The sequence below is a fragment of the Plenodomus lingam genome (assembly GCF_022343315.1).
Source record: "Plenodomus lingam strain CAN1 chromosome Unknown contig_27, whole genome shotgun sequence".
NCBI lineage: Eukaryota > Fungi > Ascomycota > Dothideomycetes > Pleosporales > Leptosphaeriaceae > Plenodomus > Plenodomus lingam.
Window position 1 is genome coordinate 179,299 of NW_027093942.1, and position 19,125 is coordinate 198,423.

General features: G+C 52.5%; 10 protein-coding genes across 10 annotated transcripts; 6 read left to right on the top strand and 4 right to left on the bottom strand.

Annotated features, from left to right (window-relative positions):
* Nucleotides 1-655: 655 nt before the first annotated feature.
* On the bottom strand, nt 656-1,115 carry IAQ61_007100 (uncharacterized protein; the record flags this gene model as incomplete). The annotated part of the gene is made up of 2 exons (XM_066097436.1): nt 656-979; nt 1,113-1,115. The coding sequence occupies 2 exons, from the start codon at nt 1,113-1,115 to the stop codon at nt 656-658; spliced, it is 327 nt and encodes a 108-aa protein (XP_065952478.1).
* A 1,621-nt stretch (nt 1,116-2,736) lies between these two features.
* IAQ61_007101 (uncharacterized protein) lies at nt 2,737-4,162 on the top strand. The gene is made up of 3 exons (XM_066097437.1): nt 2,737-3,397; nt 3,453-3,808; nt 3,872-4,162. The coding sequence occupies exons 1-3, from the start codon at nt 2,775-2,777 to the stop codon at nt 3,913-3,915; spliced, it is 1,023 nt and encodes a 340-aa protein (XP_065952479.1). The 5' UTR covers nt 2,737-2,774; the 3' UTR covers nt 3,916-4,162.
* Nucleotides 4,163-4,808: 646 nt separating this feature from the next.
* On the top strand, nt 4,809-8,188 carry IAQ61_007102 (uncharacterized protein; the record flags this gene model as incomplete). The annotated part of the gene is made up of 5 exons (XM_066097438.1): nt 4,809-4,823; nt 5,187-5,247; nt 5,418-5,786; nt 5,838-7,809; nt 8,125-8,188. The coding sequence occupies 5 exons, from the start codon at nt 4,809-4,811 to the stop codon at nt 8,186-8,188; spliced, it is 2,481 nt and encodes an 826-aa protein (XP_065952480.1).
* Nucleotides 8,189-8,349: 161 nt separating this feature from the next.
* On the bottom strand, nt 8,350-11,033 carry IAQ61_007103 (uncharacterized protein; the record flags this gene model as incomplete). The annotated part of the gene is given in 7 exon segments (XM_066097439.1): nt 8,350-8,506; nt 8,746-9,690; nt 9,710-9,816; nt 9,956-10,037; nt 10,051-10,359; nt 10,524-10,686; nt 10,802-11,033. The coding sequence occupies 7 exon segments, from the start codon at nt 11,031-11,033 to the stop codon at nt 8,350-8,352; spliced, it is 1,995 nt and encodes a 664-aa protein (XP_065952481.1).
* Nucleotides 11,034-11,493: 460 nt separating this feature from the next.
* IAQ61_007104 (uncharacterized protein) lies at nt 11,494-14,621 on the bottom strand (the record flags this gene model as incomplete). Its single annotated transcript, XM_003840914.2, has 8 exons — nt 14,368-14,621; nt 14,152-14,251; nt 14,018-14,099; nt 13,912-13,958; nt 13,536-13,862; nt 12,659-13,477; nt 12,441-12,608; nt 11,494-12,389 (listed from the first exon to the last, which is right to left on the bottom strand). The coding sequence occupies exons 1-8, from the start codon at nt 14,485-14,487 to the stop codon at nt 11,494-11,496; spliced, it is 2,559 nt and encodes an 852-aa protein (XP_003840962.1). The 5' UTR covers nt 14,488-14,621.
* Nucleotides 14,622-14,643: 22 nt separating this feature from the next.
* Nucleotides 14,644-14,841, top strand: IAQ61_007105 (uncharacterized protein; the record flags this gene model as incomplete). Its single annotated transcript, XM_066097440.1, has 1 exon — nt 14,644-14,841. One exon carries the CDS (start codon nt 14,644-14,646, stop codon nt 14,839-14,841), a length of 198 nt encoding a protein of 65 aa, XP_065952482.1.
* A 1,295-nt stretch (nt 14,842-16,136) lies between these two features.
* IAQ61_007106 (uncharacterized protein) lies at nt 16,137-16,454 on the bottom strand (the record flags this gene model as incomplete). The annotated part of the gene is made up of 1 exon (XM_066097441.1): nt 16,137-16,454. One exon carries the CDS (start codon nt 16,452-16,454, stop codon nt 16,137-16,139), a length of 318 nt encoding a protein of 105 aa, XP_065952483.1.
* Nucleotides 16,455-16,648: 194 nt separating this feature from the next.
* IAQ61_007107 (uncharacterized protein) lies at nt 16,649-17,036 on the top strand (the record flags this gene model as incomplete). The annotated part of the gene is made up of 2 exons (XM_066097442.1): nt 16,649-16,910; nt 16,972-17,036. The coding sequence occupies 2 exons, from the start codon at nt 16,649-16,651 to the stop codon at nt 17,034-17,036; spliced, it is 327 nt and encodes a 108-aa protein (XP_065952484.1).
* Nucleotides 17,037-17,049: 13 nt separating this feature from the next.
* Nucleotides 17,050-17,899, top strand: IAQ61_007108 (uncharacterized protein; the record flags this gene model as incomplete). Its single annotated transcript, XM_003840913.2, has 2 exons — nt 17,050-17,563; nt 17,706-17,899. 2 exons carry the CDS (start codon nt 17,050-17,052, stop codon nt 17,897-17,899), a joined length of 708 nt encoding a protein of 235 aa, XP_003840961.2.
* A 419-nt stretch (nt 17,900-18,318) lies between these two features.
* Nucleotides 18,319-19,017, top strand: IAQ61_007109 (uncharacterized protein; the record flags this gene model as incomplete). The annotated part of the gene is made up of 3 exons (XM_003840912.1): nt 18,319-18,355; nt 18,442-18,647; nt 18,778-19,017. The coding sequence occupies 3 exons, from the start codon at nt 18,319-18,321 to the stop codon at nt 19,015-19,017; spliced, it is 483 nt and encodes a 160-aa protein (XP_003840960.1).
* Between the last annotated feature and the right edge of the window lie 108 nt (nt 19,018-19,125).

Here is a 19,125-nt window from a genome sequence, read left to right on the forward strand (position 1 = left end):
CTCACCAGGTCCCTCCAATCTGTATGCAAACTGACCCATTAGGTGTGAACCCTATGTGCGCTATCACAACCCAGGAACCTCAATTTTGCAGTCTATGAAGGCATGAAGTCAAGCCCTGGATATGCTCAAAATTGCTAGGAAGCGGCCAATGGTATCCAACGCATTAGTTGGAATTCTGGCCTTCGAAATAGCTAACAGTCCGTTTAGGGGATGTGATAACCTATGGTCTAGATCAAAAAGTATAGGTTTGACCTGTTGCAACTCATCCTTCCCTGATGACTAGCTTATTGTTATTGTCCCTGTTCCGAAGATATCTCTTTACTTTCGGATACATTGCTCCTAGTTACTCTTCATCCTTGACTCCTTCCCTTTAGATTAGTACCATTTTCATGTCTTCCCTGTATCAAAGATGAGTGTAGCTGAACCCCCCCTCCCCCAAGCCTAACTTTCCCATTTCAAAGATACCATCCCAACCTCCAGCTGAGTAGACCCACATCCATCAAGGAGCTTACTTTCCTTGACGAAGCTGAGAGCCTCGCCATCCTTGACATGTTACTCTATCTTGGTACAGTTGACAGTGCACCCATTACGATCCCAAATCATATAAGTATCGGTACAGTCTGCCTCTTTGCATCTTTTCCTCACCACACTTCAATCATCTCACTTCCAATACATCATTCCATTCAGCTTCATCTTCCCCAATCAATACCCCAAAGTCAACCCAATCATCACCATGCAGTTCTCCATCGTTCTTGCCATCCTTGTCGGCATTGCTGCCGCTGCACCATCCAACCCTCCCATCAAAACACAGGGTCAATTTGAAATATGCGGGCAGGCTCGAGCCCTGTGTGACGCCGATTGCAGTTTCATCCCAAACTGTACTCCCGCTTTCATAAACCGATGTATCTGTGTAAGTTGACCTCGCCAAATGGTTCCACGTTCTCGATTTACCATTGAATATATCGCTGACTTTTGTGCTCTAAATGTAGAGCGTAAGTATTGCCCGACAGAGAACTTTCCCCCCTTTGGTTCTGTATAAGTGTGTTGCTAATCATATCTGTAACTGGCCTGTAGCGAGTAAGTTGAAACCATATCCACGAACATGATAATACCATTTAGATGCTGTTGAAAATGTTTCTAATCTTAATTAAACTCTGATCATAGGAACCAGTAAGTGTATCCATCCAATTGAGCCGTTTAATCATTGCTAATATATTCTCTTTTCTTATTACAGTCTGTAAGTACACAATCCCAAAGAACCAGTGTTGTTGCTACCTGCTTTCTATGAGATACATCGTTAACCTAGTCTAACACTGCTACAGTGCGGCGTAAGTTAAATCCTCCCAGCTACGTTCTATTGGCTTTTTGTAGTTGGACGCATGACTAATCAAGGATGATGGGCTGCCTTTAGTGCCCGGTGAGTTTTCCACGAGTGCCCCTATTACTTTCCGCATTGCTCACAGAATTTATAGTAAAAGGAATACTGAAAACACTTCCGACAATCTTGGACCAACAATCTAGCATGCTACAGATCGTTGTATGGAGTTCTCTTGAAAAGGAAGAGTTTAAGCTCGGCCGACTGTGGCATGTCTCAGAAGGAAATCAGGATCAGGCGATGGTTACGTTTGTTCTTGGGAGCTTGGATATTCTATAAAGTGACTTTCATAGGATGAATATGTATTTGAGGTTTGGGTTTTACTTTTGCTCGCTTGCTTTTATGATCGACGCGTGAAGTAAAATGCGCCAGTGAGATGTACCCGGAAAACAACAGGAAAAATCACATTACTAGCACTTGTTTGCTGCTGCTCAAGAGTTGATTACAACAAAGACTTTAGAAAAGAAATCTTGGCTTTATAAAGTTTTAATAAGCACTTTGTCATTATTGCTAACGACAACACCCTCAGGACAACTAATCATTTGCAATAAGGACATATCTTCAGGTCAAGAGTTATAGCATGTGGCCTTTAGCGTTTAAAGGGGTTTAAACTATATAACAAGAAAATACCTAAAATAAAATAAGTTAAGTTTCTTAGACTCTGCGATGTATATTAAATAGCGTATATTCTTACACAGGCCTTTGCAATAGTTATAATCTTACAACTATACTATTATACATTTCTCTATTTTAAAAAAGATTAGCTAAAATATAAGAGACATAATACTTTTTTTTCACATACAGTTTTAAAGTGATGCTAGTGCCTGCTACCTTGTCTAGTTAGCATTGAAAACTACAAAATTCTCTACTGTCACACGATCTTGGGCAGGTGATCATGTAGCAAAAAAACAAAAACATACAACAGCGGGGATTCGCTAGTGGTCACCCACCTAACTACTAATCCGCCGGTACACTGCTTACATATGGCTGAGCGGACGGGAAGCCTAGTTTTCAGTGTCCTATGGTCGTATGTGAAAGATTGGGTTCGTTGTTATGTACATATCCTTAGATACGTTCTGAAGTAATGAAGATTTTCCGCGGTACCGTACGTGCACAAGCATTTAATTAGGAATGAACTCACACTGCTAGTAAAATCATATAAGAAGACATAGATCCTACTCACATTGTATTGCTCTCGCCTATCTTATGGAATCTTTATCGCGACTTGAGCGCATGCATGTGGAGCGGAGGGTACAGATCATGTGACGATGGTGCATCGAAGGATTCCAGGCCGGGGGGTGTGATGTCACATCTACCGGTACCCCGGTCTTGGCACTCCCGCGGAGCTCGCATGCTGATCAAACAATCCATCGCCCACCGAAATCACACCACAACGAGCATGTCTCGAATACGACCGGGTTGGCACGCATTTCGCCCGCCTGTACGAATCAATCGAACGCTTACCTCCTTCCACCGCCATGTACAAACGCGCTCCTACCAACAACTCCCCTTTGGACGCGGCCCGCAATACAAGCGCTTCGCCTCGACTGGCGGCATCGCGGGCTTCTTGATGCGCTGGGCCGGGCGACCCACTTTCTACCGCGATGTTGGCCTCATAACAGCAGGGACGGCTGGAGTCTACGTCTACAACCTCGAGGAGGTGCCTGTGTCTGGAAGGCGCCGATTCAACATGATATCGCCCATGATGGAGGAGATGCTGGGCAAGTCCACAGTAGAGCAGGTGAGGCAGCAATATCGAGGCCGAATTCTTCCGGATAGCGATCCCAGAGTGCGACTAGTCAAGCGGGTGTTGGCAAGGTTGCTGCCTTATGCAGAGGGCGAAGGCTTGAAGAATCTGGATTGGGAGGTCGCTGTGATTGATAGTCCTGAGCAGAATGCGTTTGTTGCACCGGGCGGCAAGGTCTTTGTCTTCACGGGCATTCTTCCCATGTGCAGGGACGAGGATGGGATTGCGGCAGTGCTGGGGCATGAGATTGCCCATGTTGTCGCACATCATACCGCGTCTGTGTTTTCTCGCCATGTGCCTCTTGTTTTCCCTCGCTGACTTGCAGTATAGCGAACGGATTTCGCAAGCCCCTCTCGTATTACTCGCTGTCCTCTTCCTCTCCCTCTTCGACATATCGTTTTACACTGGTAAAATAGTCATCGACCTCTTTCTGTCCATGCCCGCCTCTCGCAAGCACGAGGGCGAAGCGGATTACATTGGACTGATGATGATGGCTCAAGGATGTTTCCGGCCAGAAGCCGCCATGCAGTTCTGGGCGCGCATGGAAAAGCTGGGCCAGCATGGGCCACCACAGATTCTCTCGACACATCCATCCCATCACAACCGGGAGGCCAAGATTAGAGAGTGGTTACCCAAGGCCATGGAGAAGGCGGAGAGTTCGGATTGTGGGATGACGGGGCGCTATGGTGAGTCTTGCTTGTGTCGGGGGCATTGTGATTTGAGAAATGGGACTGACGCGGTGTACCTAGTTGATCCATTTCATTCGGTGTTTGGTGGGTTTGGACGATTGTGATGTGAGTCAGAGGGTAGGGGAGATGAGTATGCAGCATGTGTGAGTACAGTACAATGGAGGACAGACCAGTGCGGTAACCGTATTTATACTTGTCCATGTGCAGCCTTGAAATGGATAGCATACTCTCAAAGAAAGCAGTACTTGGCCAACCTGTAGCTGGTACTTGGACCGCTGGGGCCATGTTATGTTGTAGCCATGTTTCCTCACACCAACGCGAATATTTGCATGTCTGGCTGTGATGCATTCAGCAATTGATAGCCTTTTGTGATTCTGATTCTGGATTCTGCACGTCTGTTTGTCAAGGTGACTGTGGGCTAGTACCGGGAGTGCCAAGTTTACAGGTGCGCCAAAGGTAGGAGTATGCAATCCCCTCGTCATGCAAGTCAACAGGTAGCCTGACTCGGGCTCTGAAGTGAGGCAGCCAACACGAGTCATGACACGGATGGGAATCTGGTTTGTGACCGCGACAAGTGCCTCGAATGGCGTGCAAAGCTGATGGGAAAAGAAGCTTGCAGATGGGCGCTGGGGTTACCGGTAATAGTCCGGTGTGACAAGACAGCGGTACTCTAATCGTCCGGTATGACAAGAACGGTAACAGACGTGACAGTCACATGCCAAACAACGCCCACGACCAAGTCCAAAGTCCACCACTGGCTCGGATGGTGTCTCCCCGCGGACCAGCCCAAACAGGTTTAGAGCATAGTACTCTACTACTCTACTACTGGTGGCTGATGATGCCGCCCTACCGGATCAAAGCAGTGAACCTAGCTTCCGTTGTCTTTTGTTCGCCATGCACGTTGGGCTCACGTCACCTGTGTTGATGTTGTAGAGTAAGTAGTACCGGTAGTTAGAGTAGCCTGCAGCGCAAGCGTGGACGGGTGATGGACCTGCCCATGCCCTTCTCCATCGTGAGCTTGCTGTGACGGTCGTTCCTCTTCCATGTTGGACTGCAGCCATCTCTCTCCCACCTACCGGCACCGGTCAGTACGGTGTTGATTGGCAACTGCACAACGACTAGATTGGCTGACTTTGGCATGCTTTCACCCGCGCCTTCCCATCTTTTGGCAAAGGAACAGTCGTCACCCACCCTCCAAATCCTTGGGGAAGGAACATCCTGAACAGGGAATCGGCGCTTGAACGGCTGAGGCGCTCTTGCCTTACCGTAGAGTAGCTGGGCATTTACGATCCCAACGCTTTTTCCTTCTCTCCTCCTTCCCTTCTTCCCTTCTTCCCTTGTTTGCTTTTTCTTGCGCAAACCCTCTGCGTGGCAGGCACACGATTCATCCTATGAACTTGCCACTTCTGATAGCAACTCGCTCGATTGCTTTCCATGTAAGCTTCTCGGGCTCTCTCATTTACCTTCACCACTCCCTCCATCCCATTCTACCCTGTCTCCTCCTCGCATTCCATGACCAAACGCACAACCCTCCAGCGACTTCGGGCTCTGTGGCCTAGTTCGCGGCGACCATCTTCAACCACTGACGATATTCTTCTGCTAGTAGACCCATACCCCACCAACTCGTTCCCACCCCTGATAAGATACGCAACAGAGCCTGTAAGCACAGGTAGCCGCCTCCCACCGCTGCCAGTCTTGCCGTCGACCCCGAATCTACCGACCCATGCAATCATGACCGGTGGCAGTACCGGTAACGCCGTCATCGTCTTCTCGCAGCCGGGTGTGCGGCCACCCGTCCATGTCACCACATCGCTGAGTGGCTGGACGGTCCTCGAAATGGACGCAGACAAGACACAGGAGGATTCAGATGAGTTTGTGTTCAAGAAGGAGTTTACCGACGTTGCAGAGGGCACCTACCAATACAAGATTCGCATCGGAGATGACCATTGGGTTCTGGACGAATCGACCGAGTCAGGTAAACTCTCGAATTGCATCTTCCCTTGAAACTACTACTAATACTCTGCAGCCCCCGACGAACATGGCAATCTGAATAATGTGATTCGTGTCCAAGGACAGCCAGCTCCCTCAACAGATTTTCAAGACGAGGAGCATCTGCCTGATGGTCATCTTGAGCCCGTCTCTTTGCCGTCCGATCCTGGCAAGGACGCGGCAGACGCCGAGCCTGACCCGGACGAGGCCAAGGTAGACTCTCCTGTCGATCCTCCGTCGTCAAAGTCTGCAAAAATTCCGCTGTTGGTTGTCGAGAAGACTGATGATGAGCCGGCGCATGGGGACGACTTTGGGGAGCGTGCGACATCTGGTCAAAAGCTGGCTCACCAACAACGAGCTGCCGATGCTTCGCCAGATTGCCTTGTCATAGCAGCTGAGAGCTCGGTATCATCTTCACCCGGCGATGAAGAGGCTACCCCATTGTTTCGCCACGAATCCTTTAAACCCGACGAACGTTCTACAGCTTCCTCCATCGACACTGTTGATGAAGAATCTATCCAATCCTCGACAGATCAGACTAGCTCAGGAAATGTTATAAATACGCCCTCGGAGCCAAATGAATCACAAGATGATGGTGAGCTTGGTAATGGTCCCCTACTGAACCATGAGACTGGTTCTACAAGCCAAATGGATGAGCTCCAGGCGGCCCCATTGTTCTCACACGAAGATGGAAACGACCAAGAAGAGATCAGCGAGCTGGATAAGCCCCCGCTGTTCCCCCATGAGATTGCACTGGATGATGATGACTGTTCCTCGGGCGGTGAAGACGAGCTCGACAAGGCCCCACTGTTGTCTCATGAGACGGGCTTCTCGGATTATAAGAGGAGCGAGATTGTCACTAACGGTGAATACGAAGAGGACGATATGGACGACATGGAGCCTCAGCATTACGGGCCCTACGGCGACGAAGATGACGTACCTCTCCTACCCCATGAACGCGACTCAGCGGTTGTCAGTAAGACTGATTCAGAGGACGACGAGCACTTTTCTTCAAGCCATCAGCCAACTTTTGGGTACGAGACTGACGCTTCACACCAATTGTTTGGAGGAAATCGGATTCCAAATTTCTTCAGGACACGGACAAACAGTAGTACTCTTCCTCACAAGTTGCCGCGGACTGACGAAGACGATGATAATCTGGACGATCCATCATTGGAGCCATTCCCAACGAACCGCGACCAAATCTTCGAGCGGGTCAAGTCCATTGGTCTCCATCTCCCAGAAGATGAACCTACAGATGACCACAGCCACTCGCCACAATTCTCAGTTCTCTCGCAGGCCTGCTCATCAGCTGACCTCGCGCCCGTCAAGTCCTACACCTCACTCGCGTCCGTTCCGGAAGCGGACTGTAGTGACGAAGAGGAAGAAGACGAGGATGTCGAGAGCCTCGCATCACCAATTATGATCGGTGGTGCCTTTACTCGTGCATTTGACAAGGCAGCTGATACAGCGCGTGACGATCTCAAAACGCCCGCAGCAAACGAGAGCAAACAACTTCAACTCCCCGACGCGTTTGAGCCGGAAGTCTCGTCAAGTCCACAAACGACCATGTCCAGTGAGGCAGAGGGTGTGGACAAGACTGATGGCGCAAAGGACACTGTTAGCACCACGGACAAGCTGCAAGATGCCAGTGCACCATCTAGCCTTGCTTCTAATAATGTCTCGGACACCGATACGCCATCGACTTTCCAAGATGGTGAGCCCACCAGCGCTGCCGTAGACTCTGCCACTGCGCCTCTCGACTCCACACTCCGCGAACGTCGCAAAGCCCCGGAGACCAACCCATCACACGCCCAAGACCACATGCACACAGATGCAGAAACACAAGATACTGGTACGGTAACACCCACCACCGCAGGCATGTCTGTTGCGCTACCCCAACCGCAACAACAGTACCCTGCTTCCTTTCTTCAAAACGTCATTCTCACCATTCTAGGTTCTATTGGTCGATTGATCAAGAAATGTGCGGGTGATCGCAGAAAAGCGAGGTGAGAGTTTGCCATGCACGAGTTCTTGACATCCTCTTTTTTGTTTTACATTTGCAAGCTACAGCATATGGGGCCACGGGGATACGAAACCCAGGAAGAGAGAAATTGGAGAAGATGGAGGGTGGTAGGTGTGGCTTGCACATGTTGCATACCCCCTATGTACTCCTTTCTCACCCTTTCTTGTTTTTTTCCTATTTTTTTTGGATTTTCCCTCTTTTCCTATTCCATAATCAGCTTCACCAACCCGGACAATATGGCCTTGACGACGTCATATGACCAGCATAACGGAAACCTGCTAATGCCATAGCTTCCCAGTGTCTCTGCGATTTTAGCCTGTGGTGCGGTGGTGACAGCATGCTGGATTCTGTTCAAGGCATGAGTGCATAGCCATGCCATGTTGTGTTGTTACATTGGAGCGCCGAACGATGAAGGCTCGACATGCCAGTTGTAGGCTGGTGGAATCCGTGCAAATGTGCACGCATGAGCAAGATGGCATGGGATATGACATGACGAGATACGATTCGATGCGATGGCATGTGGCTACGGCATAATGACTTTTTTTGCGTCTAGAGTCGAGTCTGGGTTTGGGATGGGGGTCACTTGGGGCAGAGACAGCGCTTCGGCGTGTTTTGGGGCAAAGATGGGTGTTTGGGACTCTTTATCCTTTTCTTTTGGTGACTTGTTTACCTCAGTATACCTAGGTACCGTCAGATTATTCTTACTGGCAGGTTCTTTTTTTTTTGGTTTTTCAGAGATTTGATTGTGGTGGTGAGAGGAGTGGTGTTGATTTGGCGGTTGGTTGTGCTTTTGCGTGTTTGTGTATGAAGAAGTATGAAGCTAAGATGTTGAAATCATGCCTGCTATTTCCGATCTTCATCACCACCATATCATATCCCCTTCGCCAACCCACCCCCTATCCTCAACGGCAACCCTCACCGCCTAACAAACAAACAAAACTCAAACCGGACCCCCCCTTCCTCCACCACCTCGCCCTCGCCCTCACCCACCTCCTCGCCCACAAAATCCTCAAACTCCCGCCTCCCCGCCCTCCGCCACAACGCACTCTTCTCCACATCCTCGCTCAGATACGTGTCGCACGCAAACTCGGCGTGGATCTTGGTCAGCAGGATGTGTGTGGTACAGGGCAGGGCGAGGGCGGCAGTGTATAGAGACGCGCCGCCGATGAGGAAGGTTTTGTGGATGAGGGGGGTGGGGGGCGAGCAAGGGGCCGAGGGGGTGTAAAGGTGGGCGAGGGCGGAGTGGAGGCTTGGATGGGAGATGGGGCCTTCGTTTTGGCCTCGAGAGCGAGGTGAGGCAGACGACGCAGCGAGACGGCGGGTAAAACCGGGCACGTCCCTCGTCACAACGAGATTGAGCCTGTCCTTTAACGGGCGGAATGTCGTCGGTATACTGTCCCACGTCTTGCGACCCATTATGACGGCGTTGATGGGGGGTTGTGTGGTACTGCCTGCATTACTGCTGCTGCTGCTGCCACCAACCCGCCGCGTGACACGCGTAAAATACGCCATTTCTTTGCGCAGCATTGGCCATGGTAGACCGCCGTTCATGCCGATGCCGAGAGAGGGTGTGGCGGCGAGGATGAGGATGAGGCCTGGTTGGGGGGGCATTGCTTCTGTTGTTGTTGTTGTTGTTGTTTCGGAAATCAAAGGTGCAGGCGCAGGCGCAGGCGCAGTTGCATGTCCATCTTCCGCTTCAACCGGTCCAGTCTGAAGGTTCGCAGTCGTCTCCCGCTCAGCGTGCGTACTCGACACTTCCACGGTGCTGCGACACATGACCCCGGCGTCCTGTGCCACGGCTCCGAGATTTCTCGTCTGCGTGCAAAGCGGCGGCGTGTTTTTGTCCTCGTAAGCTGTGTGTGGGCTACGGCAGTTGGACGTACCTAGTCCTTGGCCGTTCTTTGTACCGTCCCGTCCCGTGCATCGGATAGGTAACCGTAGCCGGGGCGCGCGTGCAAGGAGAAGCAAAACGGGCCAGCTTGACAAAACTCTACAGGATTCAAATCCCACTTGTCTCATTCAACATCTCAAACCTCGTGGGCTGGCATACACCATCATCCCATAACCTCACACCCAATCCGAACGAAACCAACCCTTTAAACCCAAACCCAAACCCAAACCCAAACTACTCTCCAAACCACACCGCAAGCCTCCCCCGCGCCAACAAAGAAAATCGCGCTAGAGACGCGAACGCGAAGAAACGTGATACGCCTTGTTACCGTACCCTGCAGCAGATCGATCGGCCGGTTGCGGTGGAAACCCGGGTTTGGGGTTTGCTTGGGGTAGATCAACTGGCATGCATGGGACGCATCGCACCGCATCGCACCGCACGCTTATCTTCCTTTGAACTCGCGTCGCAGGCTTTGGCTCGGTTTGGATGGGTGCTGCGGGTGTGGGTGTGGGTGTGGGTACGGGTACGGGTACGGGTACGGGTACGGGTACAGGTATGGAATGGAATGGAATGGTAGGGCTACGCGAGGCTGAGGCTGTAGCGAGCTGTGGTGTAGTGTAGTGTGTGATGACTACTTGGAGACTATTATACATCATAGTCATCTACCCCGGCGCAGGAATATTTGTGTATGGGGCAAGAGTGTAAAAGACTACACCAGGGTACCATACAACAACAAAATCTCCAGGGTTCAGCATCGCATTCATCACCCGTACACAGCACACACATCAAAAACACCCCAATCTCACACATCAAAACGAAGCTCTACCATTGCTTGCCACGCTGGCCATGCATCAGGAAATCCCACGGACACCTTCTTCCACGCGTCAACGCTAGTACGAGTACAAACGACGTCGAAACAGGCCATGTCGTGCACGCCCGCAGCAGCAGGCCCGTCTTGTCGAGAATAGCCTGGGCGAAAGATGGAAAAAGAGAGGAGCAAGGAAGTGAGAGAGGGGGAGGGGAAGAAGAAAGAAGAAAGAAGAAAAGGAAAACGAAGCAGAAAGCCTCCCACCCTGCTACACACCAACCTGCGCCGCTATCCCCACAATCCATTCCCTCCCTTTCCTTTCCCTTTCCCTTTCCCAGACACGACGACGCCCACGCCCAAGCCCAAAACCCAGCAGATGGAACAAACCCAAAGAGGCAAATCTGCTGATGACTGCAAGGGAAAAAAACGCCGGAAAAAAGTACACCGTTCCCAATGCCGCTGCAGTAGGAGAGTTATAGTCCCATGAATCCAAGGTAAGCCCCGTCATCGGTCCTGGATTGTTTTCTTCATACAACGTTTATCTTGTTTTGTGCAAGTGTGATGTAGAGGTGTGAGTGTGTGTATGCGAGTGTGTGTGCGAGTGTGTGTGCGAGTGTGTGTGCGAGTGTGTGTGCGAGTGTGTGTGCGAGTGTGTGTGCGAGTGTGTGTGCGAGTGTGTGTGCGAGTGTGTGTGCGAGTGTGTGTGCGAGTGTGTGTGCGAGTGTGTGTGCGAGTGTGTGTGTGCGAGTGTGTGTATGTGTGCGAGTTTGTGTGTGTGCGCCCCCAGGCTTTCCAGTTGGGTATCTTTTTGTACGCGCAGCAGAAAAATACAAAGCTGACGTGCGACTTTTCCTTCTACCATCCACGGCCCTTTCCGCGAATCGACTGCCTTGCCTCTTCCTTTTCTTCCATCCTCGTCTTCAAGCCAAAGACGACTTCTTACCTGGCGACTGTGGTGGTGACCGGTACTATTCGCCTTCACCATTGTCGCCAACGCTCTTCAGCGGTATGGGCAAAATCTTCTTGGGCCCGCCTCCCCCGTCCTTGCCCGAGTTGACGTTTGGTGATTTCCTCCGCAGGCTCCGTAGGCTGCCTGCACTGGTGTTGCTGGCTGTCGAGGCACGACGTTTAGGTCCTGCAGAGGTGGAAATGCTGGCGAGTAGCTCGTCCTCTTCGTCCTCTTCTCGCCGTCGCTTCTCGGATATGCGCTCAGGAGGCGAGCTTGCCGAGGCAGATTTTGGTGATGTGTTGTCGTCCTTGGTCTGTGTGGACATGGACATCTTGTGCGCGGACTCGGGCATCTCCGCCGTGAGTATGTCCATATCGTCATCATCCGCATCGTCATCTGGATAGTTGACCAGTGGTCGCACAGGCGAGGCGCCGTTCAGTATCGACTTTGGAGCCCCACCAATAGGCTCATCCTCGTCGTCGGATGTGTTAAAGTATGCCTCTTCATCTGCATCCACGTCCTTGAGCGCCTGTCCCCACTTGCCGCCATTCATAGCTGCGGCATGTCGTACAGGCGTGTCGCTGTCAACACTGGTAAAGGAGTGGTCGAGTTCCTGCGTCGTGACAGGCTCGTGCATCTGGTCGTATCGCAGTATGAGATTTTGAAAGGTGTCGACATAGGTGATGGCCTGCAGTTTCTCGCGATACGTCTCCACGAGATGTTGGACAATCATCTTGATGTTCTCCCGCTTGATGAATTCGAATAATTCCAGGCAGGCCGAGTTGAGCAGATTGTCTCGAGGCATGGTCTCGAACAAGACCTTCAAAATCGGCTCAAACAGTCGATGTTGCACAATCTGGCGATTGTGCGTCTCGTCATGGAAGCCAATAACAGTGCGGAAGTATTTGAGTGCGGCTGTGGCCGGTCAGCAAGGGAACCTGATTTGGAGAATGCACCAATACTCACTCAGCTTGAGATGTTTCTCAGGGCAGGCCATGAGCTGCGCAACACGCACCGCTAGGCCTTCTGAGAGAATAAAGTATTTACTTCGAAAAGAGTGCTGCCGTATGAAGAAACACAAGACTTCGACCAAGTGCGCGTAGAGGGAGACTTCTTGCATGGAGAGATTGTCCACTGTGACTGGTTAGCCTGGCCGTGGGCAGAGCACTGGACGTTGAGCTTACTAGAGTCCCGCCCTTCAAGATCCTTGAGCGGCTGGAAAAGCTTTCTGGCGGATTCGTCGTAGAAGTTTTGGATAAAAGAATCTGTTTGAGGAATGGAGGGTAGCTGCGTCCTCATCTTGGCCATGAATTCACTGTTGCTACGTCCGAGCGCTTCAATCGAGGCCGAGTTGGCATTGGGGTCCAACAAAATCTTGATCGCATCAGCCATCTGGGCCTTGACTCCGAGGTCTACTTCAATCAAGAGCAATTCAATCAGCGTGTCGGTCAGGGGTTTGGACTTTTCTTGAATCGCCTTGAAGATGTAGCTGCGCACCATGAGCGCATCATGGTCTATAAGAGAGACCAGAATGTCGGTTCCTGCTACGCGGACTGAAGCATCGTGGTGCTTGAGCGCAAACTGTATGACTTCCAAAAGCCCATGGCTAATGAAGTTTTGGTATAGCTGGGTTCGACCACCAGCCTGCAAGCTCTTGGCTATCGCACAGCACTGTTGGATGAACAGCACCGCGTCCTTCTTGCGTGCTAAGCTGCGTTCTTTCGGCCCAAAGATGGCAAAGAGCTCCTTCAAGAAATGGTCGTTTGCCTGGAGGTGCTGCACAATGTCGACTTGGTGGAAGAATATGAGCGAGTTGAGAACCGAAAACGTAGGGTCATCGAGAATGCGGGCGAGGACGACGTCTTTGAGATATTGAAGCCGATACGTGTAGTGGATCTTTTGCTTGATGTTTGCATCCTCGATCCGGACTACTTCTTTGAACTTGGATTCATCCGCGAGGTACTGTCGATGATTGGCTTTGTGTAGCGGAAAGTCGGGGTCGTCTGTCATGGGAATCAGCAAGAATGGCCATGGGCCGCAGCACAGAAGCCTGGCACTCACATTCCAAAGCGCCCACAACGCCTAGAATGATGGGGTCCGTGACGACGTATTCCACAATGGCAGAGTCGTTGAGCAGTATGAGCATCTTCATGATGCTGCACAGGCGATGCAGGTCGGAGACGCTCTCGAGATCCTCGGCCATTTCCACGAGGGGAATCAGCTTGGGTATGTAGTGCTGATTGAGAATGAATTTGGCCAGCGCTTCACGACCGCCCGGTGTCGAATTGGCTGCGCGCATGTGGTTTTCGATTTCGTGAAGGTTGCCCAGGTCGGGATTGGGAAGGAGTATGGGGCTGGCTTGGTCGAGTTCGTCTGAGAGACCATCTTCTGCGTCGGCATTAGCTTCCCGAGAGTGGCGAGCACCCATTGGACGTACCCTGTGCGAGCGACTGCAATTGAGACTGAATGTTGTTGACAAAGTCCCTGTCGCGTGTCAGCGCATGTGGTCAAACGGGCCTAGGACGTTGCGCGGCTCTGCTCACCAAATGTTCGCACAGCCCTCTGGCTCTTGGAAACTGAGGGCCATGTCAATGCCATTGTGCTCGGTCCACACAATGAGCGTGTCTGCGCCGTGTTAGCGACTGCGCTCGGCCCAGGTGGCAGCATGCGCTCGTACCCTGCTGCTTCTGGTAGCCATCGTCCTTGGAGATGCGCGTCTCGAGCAGTTGGCGCGACTGGTCGTCTTCCGAGGTCACGATGATGCGTGCATCCTCGTTCTGCGGGCGGTCACACACGCACACACGTTAGCCTTGGATCAGGGTCCGCAGATGCAGACAGGCGCTGACGGAGCACGACAGGGCGCAAAAATTCTGCGGGGCGGGGGACGACGTACGGATTTGATCTCGCCGCGGCAGAAACCAGTGCCGCGGTCAAACCAGTCGTTGTTCCTGAGCTCGTAGACTTTGACGCGTTTTCGTTCGTTCACGGGAGGCGGGCCTGATGATGCGGACATGGAGGCGACAGCCGAGACAGCACTCCGGAGGGATCACTGGCCCTGGCCGGAGTGAGGCAAGCTGTTTGCGACGGATGCGCGACGTCTGCCTGGGCTGGTCGAGGATCGGGCACCGGGAGTGAGGGGTGAGGGGGATGGGGGGGGAGGGGGGAGGTGATGGGCGATGCGGGCGGGCCGTTGCGATGCGCGCTTCACAATGACGAGGCTGGCAGCGGCGGCGGCGGTGGCGACGGCAACGACGACGACGACGTGGCAGGCAGCGGTGGGGTGGGGGGTTGGGCCAAATTAGGGGTGGCCCGTCAGCGCACGAGGACAAACAACAGCAACAGGCGAGTGCGCGATGGCGATCAGTGAAAGATAGCCTTGGGTTGGGGGGGGGGGGGGGGATGTTGTGTGTGTGGGTGTGGGTGTGGGTGAATGGGTAGGGCGGGCGGCGGAGGTCGTTTGTCGCGTCGTGGATAGACTTTGTGTGGGCTGGGTGGGCTCGGGAAGCGCAGGCAGGCAGGCAGGCAGGCAGGCAGGCTGGCTGGCTGGCTGGCTGGGCGCGCAAGGTGCCTGTGCGGCTTGGAGGTGCGCTGTGCTGTGGGGGGGGGGGGGGAAGAAGGGCACTAACTCGATCGGCGCACCGATAAGATAGTGAAAAAGGGACTCGCTAAGAGGAAGTGGAGAGAGAGAGAGAGAGAGAGAGAGAGAGACAGAGAGACAGACAGAGAGACAGAGAGAGAGAGCCATCAGCGACCAATCACAATCCTGGATTTGGGGGAGAAGCCTGGACCGCGGGCAAGTGTGGCAGCCCAGCGCAGGTCCAGAGCCGCAATAGGTTATGCACGACTTGAGTGGCAGAGTAGAGTGTGATCAGATGTGGTAGCGGTGTATGTATGTATTGCGTCCATCTGCCTGCACGACTGGACCGTGGATGGACAGTGGACGGATGGCGGAATGGCGGGAAATGGTCCTGTGCAGATGAGCACTGCCTATGTAGAGTAACAATGTCGATGGGAAACAAGAGTCGAGTGTGGAGTTGGTAAGTGTGAAAGAGTACGTAGAGTACAGTCTGTCTGTTTCGCACGGCTGTCTGGTACGGTATTGGCTGGGCACTACTAGGTCCTTGGGCCTGCAATGACGCGCCAGAACGCTCCTGCGCCGGAGATGAGATGATCTGGAGTATAATACAACATACAAGACACATTGTCTGTATAATACAATCCACACTGTCTGTATAATACAATCCACACTGTCTGTATAATGCAATCCACATTGTCCTGTACTATCCTACCTACTCTCCTCCACACTGCTGGTCCATCACTGACGCCATCTAGTCTTGGCGCCCCTTCCACATGTCAGCCCTCACTCGCATCGCACCTGCCCTTGCATCCCCGTCACGTGACCGTCTCGTTTCCCACCTCGCCCATCTACTGTGCCTCCTACTACTACTACTACTACTACTACTACTACTACTACTACTACTACTACTACTACTACTACTACTACTACCTACTTACCAAGGTATCATACTCTAGATGCTCTACCGTAAATGCCTACAGCACCCTCACCCTCACCCGTCCACTGTCCACATCCCCCCTCGTCCCAGCCCTCATTCCACCTAGTAGCACTACCAGCTACCATGAGCAAAGACGCCATGCCATCCATCAAACAGCGCCTGTCAACTGGCTCGCCTGCTGCTCCAACCAACTGCCGACGATACTGTGTGGCCATGGTCCCAACACTGCCATGGCTGCATCGTCGCTAGCACGAGCACGCATCAATCTGCTGCTTTGAATCCAATAACTACCTGTCCCAGTGTCGCACAGCTCTCGCTTGACGCTGCAGCCAAGTCCTACCACAATCAATCTACTCATCAACCTTGAAAGCCACACAATCAACCTGAATCTTTTCTGGTCGTGAAAGCAATACGCTCCTCTGCGACTGCTGACGAGAAGAAAGATGGGCTTTGGTACAGGGAACATGGCTTTTACACCATAGTACACCCCACTCCGAACCAGAGGCACGGACATGTCTCCCTTTTTTTTCAACCTCGCCTGGCTGGCCTGTTACCAAGTATAGATGCCCCTAATGCATGGACTCTGCGCCTTCTGAACCTAGACTGTCATGCTTATGGACGGGACAATCTTCCGCACATCTATCGCGAGAGCTAGCTGAAATGGGCAGAACATCCCACGCCTCGACGCCGCACACATCGACCTTTGATATCCAATTTCAACATTCGGCATGCGGGACCACGCAGGCATCCCTGATGCGGCCCGGCTGGCTAATCTCTACACGGCCGCTAAGCCTGCTTTGGGCATCTGTATCGATCGTCTGCGACTTCCTTAGCGTCCTCACAGCCTGGCTGCAGCTCAAACACACAGCTGCTCCACTTAGGCCTCTGATAACGACGGTGCACCGACGGGGGGTCACGCTAGGTAAGCGTTGTATCTATCTGTTGACTTCTTCTTTCGATTAAAGACCATCTTCGTCTCCCAGGAGCCCGGCTCGTCTCATCTGCCCTGGATTCCTGCCGCTATATCTACTACACCCCATATCAATAACAAAACCCACGACATGGCACAAACGCTGCTTCAACCCCAGGGACGAGCCACCGCACTAGACACCCTTGCAAATTCTACTGGTGGTCTCCCTACATCCGAAGAACCCAAATCACGTAGCGTGAGCGCTCAGGAGTTGCAGGCCAGAATCAAAGCAGCCAGGAAGAAGAAGACGACATTTCTCTCCCCACCTACGTTAGCACACCTCAATCCTCGTCAGCCTCGTGAAACAAACGATGCGTTACTCCGTCCAAATGTGACCTCATCGGAACAATATCGGCCCTCCGTTGGAGAATATACCAAAAGTCATGCCGTCGTAGAACAGGTACTGCCCGCAGAAACAAGACAGCCAAATTCAAGGACTCGACACGGCCAATCAGTCCCCATCAGCCACATGTCGCAGCCGCACGGCGGTGTTCTCATAAACGAATCTCCTTCTTTTCATCGCCCGCAAGCGAACCGTACAGCAAGTAGCAGGTCATCCATGATTGCCCGAAAGAGTCCCCTTTCGACAGTATCCCTACCCCAAGGTAAGTCGCTTCCCAAGAAGAGCAACACTTCCATCACGGATCCCCAGGAAGAGTCCTTTGACGTATCACAAACCGAATTCTATACTCCATCCTCCCGTACATCTACCACCTCCTTTTGCTCCACACACTAACGATACTTTAGACTCCTCTTCATCGAACGAAACCCTCTACAGCAAACCAAACAAAGTCATGAGCTCGCCGATAGCATACGAACGATCAACTGAGCAGCGCAATAGCACTGTAGGCAGCGTCACTCCACTGCCCCCTCAGCCTCGCAGCAAGAGCAGACTGAGCTGGCTGGGCCTCACGCGAAGGAGTCGTGTCAGCGCTGTTTAGACGAGTGCAATACGAATGAACGAATCTCCTAGAGCATATACACATTGTCATCACGGCGCTGGAATAGTCATTCACACACAGGCATCTAGAGTATACTCGGGCATCATGGAAATCATGGGGTTCATAATAGACTCTCGCTCACAATGAAAACGCAATGCCATCTGATGTCATCATGTGCAACTAGTGCATCCTGCAGAAGATTGCACGGTGCGGCTCGAGCAGAGCGGAATCGAAAGCAAGCTAAGCATGGACCCTGCATGTCGACTCTCGAGTAAGTTGGCGGCCTTCCTCGGCAACTTTGACGTATCCCGCAGCTACTACCGGTACTATCGATAAGCCCCAAGCCTCATCCATCTCCAAACAAAGCCACCATCCCTCACAACCCCAAACCAGCCACCCCCCCCTCCCCCAAACACACCATGAACCCCTCCGACCGCACAAAAGAAAGCCTCCTCAGTACGCATCCCACCCCACCCCCACAAACACTCACCCCCCATCCCATCCCATCCCATCCAAACCCACCCTAACCAAAACCCTGCCAGACAAGACCGAAAACCTCTGCAACGCCATCATCGATATTCGCAACCCGGACCCCTGGGGCGGCTCCGGCTACCTCAGCACCATCCTGCGCCTTGCTAAACTCGCAGACGCGAGCGCGTACAGCAATGTCGAGGCGCTGGAGCCGGGGATCGATTATGCGACGAGTGCGGGGCGGGAACTGGGGATTAGGGAGCAGGCGGCTGGGGTGGTATGTGTAGATTTTTCTGACGTTTGTGGTTTATTTGATTTGGATTGGTTTTGGGGGGCCCGGCAGAAGCGCGACCATGTATTGTTGGCGACCATTGGCTGGAGTGGCTAACAACTTGTGTGTGCAACAGATCAAGACGGCGCAGGATTTGTCGACGCTGATACGCGATTTGCAGGAGTTGTGGCTGTTTGGGGGGTTGGATACGTTGAGTGGGGAGCGGGATGGGGAGGAGGCGAAGAAAAAGGCGGTGGAGGTTGCGGAGATGATGGAGGGGTTGGCGAGGAGGGGGAGGATACAGCACGGGGACAAGGAGGAGGACAAGAAGAATGGGGTACGGCAAGCTGGTGGTGGAGAGGTGGAAAAGATGTGAGGGGCTGGCAGGAGGCAGAGGCAGGGAAAAAGGATACAAGGATGGAATATAATACCCCCGATGGATGATTATCACAGAATCCACCTAACCCTACACACCCCACCAAAC